The sequence below is a fragment of the Sapajus apella genome, unplaced genomic scaffold, assembly GCF_009761245.1.
Source record: "Sapajus apella isolate SASKATOON/1434 unplaced genomic scaffold, GSC_monkey_1.0 scaffold597, whole genome shotgun sequence".
In the NCBI taxonomy this organism is placed as follows: Eukaryota; Metazoa; Chordata; class Mammalia; order Primates; family Cebidae; genus Sapajus; species Sapajus apella.
In genome coordinates, this window is record NW_022437523.1 from 29,522 (window position 1) to 33,481 (window position 3,960).

Here is a 3,960-nt window from a genome sequence, read left to right on the forward strand (position 1 = left end):
TGTGATTTGAAGGTTGCAACTTTGAGCCACATGGTGTCAGTCTGACCTCCAGAACAGAACTGGGGGGCTAGAGATTGACTCAACTGCCTGGCCAATGGTTGAATCGACCAGGCCAATGTAATAAAACCCCTGGACATAGAAGCCCAGGTGAACTTCCCTGGTTGGTGATACACATCAGTGTGCTGAGAGGATGATGCATCCAGAGAACACAGAACACTACGTGTCTCTGCTTTTGGCTGGTCTTAACTTTTGTCAGTGTTTTTCTTATATAAAACAATAATGAAAGTATCATCCTCAGCCAGGAACAGTGACTCATTGCCTGTAATCCCAGCACTTTGGGAGGTCAAGGCAGGCAGATCATCTGAAGTCAGGAGTTTGAGACCAACCTGGCCAACGTGGTCAAACCCTGACTCTACTAAAAATACAAAAATTAGCCGGGTGTGATGGCACATGCCTGTTATCCTGGCTACTTGGGAGGCAGAGGTTGCAGTGAGCTGAGATCGTGCCACCGCACTTCTCTCTGGGTGACAGAGTGAGACTTCATCTCAGAAAAAAAAAAAAAAAAAAAGGAAAGAAAATAAAGCATCATGCTTTACTGAGTTTGTCGAGTTGATATAGAGAATTATCAAACTTGAGGGCACTGTGGGAACTTCCAAATTTGTAGCCAGTTGTGAGAAATACATGTGGTCTGAGATTACCCAAACTTGCAGCTTGTGTCTAAAGTGAGGGCAGCTTAGTGAGGGCTTGTGGCCTTAACCTGTGGCATTTGATGTAACATCAAGGGGTTAACATCAGAATTGTGCCACACAGGCCAGGTGTGGTAGCTCTTGCTTGTAATGCCAGCACTTTGGGAGGCATGGTAAGAGGATCGTTTAAGCTTGCCTCTGAGGCTACAGTGAGCTACAGCTGCACCCCTGCAGCCCAGTCTGGGTGACAGAGCAAGGCCCCAACTCCAAAAATAAAAAATAAAGATAAAAAAGAATTGCATGGCAGGTTGCCTGTATTTAATGGCTTCAAATGTTGTAAGAACTTTCTTTTTTGGGGGGATGGGGGAGACAGGGTCTTGCTCTGTCACCCAGGCTGGAGTGCAGTGGTGCCATCTCCGTTCACTGCAACCTCCACCTCCTGGGTTCAAGTGATTCTTCTGCTTCAGCCTCCCAAATAGCTGGAATTACAGGCATGCACCACCATCCCAAGCTAATTTTTGTATTTTTAGTAGAGACAGTGTTTCACCGTGTTGGCCAGGCTGGTCTCGAACTCATGTTGGGATCACAGGCATAAGCCACCATGCTCAGCCACCTTTAGAGTTTGCTTACCACCTGGTTTTCCTCTCTTAATATCTTTCCCTCATTTCCTGCTTTAAAACTCTAGCTTGGGGGCTGGGTGTGGTAGCTTATGTTACAATCCCAGCATTTTGAGAGTCTGCGGTGGGTGGATCACTTGAGATCAGGAGTTCGAGACCAGCCTGGCCAATATGGTGCAACCCTGTCTCCACTAAAAATACAAACATTACCCCAGCATGGTGCCGTGCACCTGTAGTCCCAGCTACTCAGGAGGCTGAGGCAGAAGAATGGCTAGAACACAGGAGACTGAGGTTGCAGTGAGCTGAGAGCATGCGACTGCACTCCAGCATGGGCGACAGAGTGAGATTGTGTCTCAAAACAAAAACAAAAACAAAAACAAACACAAACAAACAAAAAACTTTAGCTTTGGATCAGCCTTCTTTTCTATTTTTTTTTTTTTTTAAATAGATGTAGATGTTACGTTGCCCAGGCTTGTCTCAAACTCCTGGGCTCCAGTGATTCTCCCGCCATGACCTCCAAAAGTGCTGGGATTATACGTATGAGCACTGCACCTAGCCTTACATTTTTTTTTTTTACATAAAAAATAATACAGGATTGTCTTTCAGAGCTAATAAATATGTTCAAATAACCACAACTCCATTAAGGAAAAATGTTACTTCACAGCAAATAAGCAAACTAAGATCAACATGATCACACACTCTGTGAAGGTGAGAAAACTTTGTCTTTATTACATTTCCCTAAGAGATGCACTGCATTGTTCTCTTGAGAACACACAGCTCATTTCCTCCTTTAAAACACACATCCTCTTTAAAGTAACATACAAACATGTCAATACAAGGCAAAAAATTACATCTGAATTCTCACATTTCAAAAACATACACTTAACATCAAATAAAAATTTATTTTTCAAGAATTTAGGGGTACTACCATGTAGCTATAAAGGTAATATATTAAGTAAGTATCATAGATAAAAAGAGTGCTTCCTTTAGCACCACAGGTAATAACAGATACAAAGATTTAAAGATAAAAGATTTAGGATTAAAAGAATCCTCTCTTAAAAAGGAAAACAAAATTATATTTTTGTGTATATAACAGCTATAGCACCTATCATACAACTTTATAGAAACAACATCTATTCAAAATACCAGGATTTCCAAACTATTTAAAATAAATGTAGTAATAATTCTATGCTCATCTTTTTCAAATAAACCAATAAAATGTATAGTATATATTAGACAAATTAGTATATATCTAAGACATGTTAAAAATCACAACTGAATTCTCACAATTGAGTAACAAACACTAGGAAATAAAAATTTCTATTACAAGAATTTAGGGGAACTACCACACAGCTATAAATATAATAGATTATAATGTAAGTATTATGGATAAAAAGTGCTTGCTTCAGAAGCACATATAATAATAGATAGAACAATTTAAAGATAATAGATTTTGGATAAAAATTCTTTCTTAAAAATGAATATTGTATTTATGTATATATAACAGCTATAACTCTCATCAAAAAAGTCTACAGGAATGGCGTGTTTTCAAAAGTACAACAATTTCCAAACTATTTGAAATAAGCATATTAATTCGATGGCCAACATTTTCCAAACAAACCAATAAAATGCATAGTATGTGTTAAGCTATCTGTTACAATCCTATGGCACTCATATTTAACAAATAATTCCGTGCCAATCTGAGCACCTGTACTGTGCCTTCAAATGCTCCTGGACTGTGGCAACCAAGTCCATAGGAAACAGAACCTCCAGGTTCCACCCTAGGGAGGCTGGAATTCAGCAATATACAAAGGGAGGTGGAGCTGCAGGAAGGGGTGGAAACAGAAACACCCCTGGTTTCTCACTGTCCTCCACAGAGGCTTACCCCCACACACCCCCGCTCCTAGTAGGACAGTGTGATCACTCTATTCAGCTCCTTCTAGAACAGTCCAGGTTCTTCTAGTTGATCTGCACAAATGGCTGCTCTCGTCCTTAATGGTGTCTGCCATTAGCATTGGAGTAAACTTGTTGCTGAAAATCCACAGCTCCCCTGGCTGGGCCTGGTGTTCTGGAAGTGAGAGAGAGAGGATGTCACACTTCAAGGAGGCAGTTCTCTATACAGGAAGGTTATTCACATCCCATGTCAGTTCTAACTAGAGTTCAGAGCAATTGATCAATCCAATTTTATCTCCTGCCTTTCATTCTCTACCCTGCTTCTGAACCATCGTGTTAATTGTGATACTGACATTTCAGTGACCCCGACTCCAAAACTCACTTAATACACCCACGGTCAGCCCCAGTGATCTGCTTCAGAGCAAGGACTTTGGGTGGGTCTGCCTGGGGAGTAGAGCACCCTCAGAGAATGTGGCTTTGGACTTCATCACACCTGGGGCCTTTTGCGCCCCTTAAGATTACTCTAACCATGCTAGTTATGTTTCTAATGTGACAACATCACGAACCACCAGTCCATAAGCCTAATCCATAATCTCACTTCCTAATGGTTAAGGCTCATGCTGAGTCCTCAGCGTGATTAGCTGCACAAGATGTAAATCAAATTGTCACTGAATCCTCTACCTGCATTTGTAACTCAAGTGCTTCAATCATAATGAACCTCTGGAACTCAGTATTTATGATGATTTTTGAGACATGGTCTCACA

General features: G+C 41.0%; 1 protein-coding gene across 1 annotated transcript in view; it reads right to left on the minus strand.

Moving 5' to 3' along the window:
• Nucleotides 1-3,228: 3,228 nt before the first annotated feature.
• LOC116546108 (speedy protein E4-like) overlaps nt 3,229-3,960 on the minus strand; it is a 6,790-nt gene continuing 6,058 nt past the window's right edge. Inside the window, exons 5-6 of the mRNA XM_032272454.1 lie at nt 3,592-3,640; nt 3,229-3,371 (exon numbers count right to left, since the gene is read on the minus strand). Of these exons, the coding sequence (XP_032128345.1) occupies nt 3,229-3,371; nt 3,592-3,640 (192 nt within the window). The remainder of the gene's footprint in view (nt 3,372-3,591; nt 3,641-3,960) is intronic.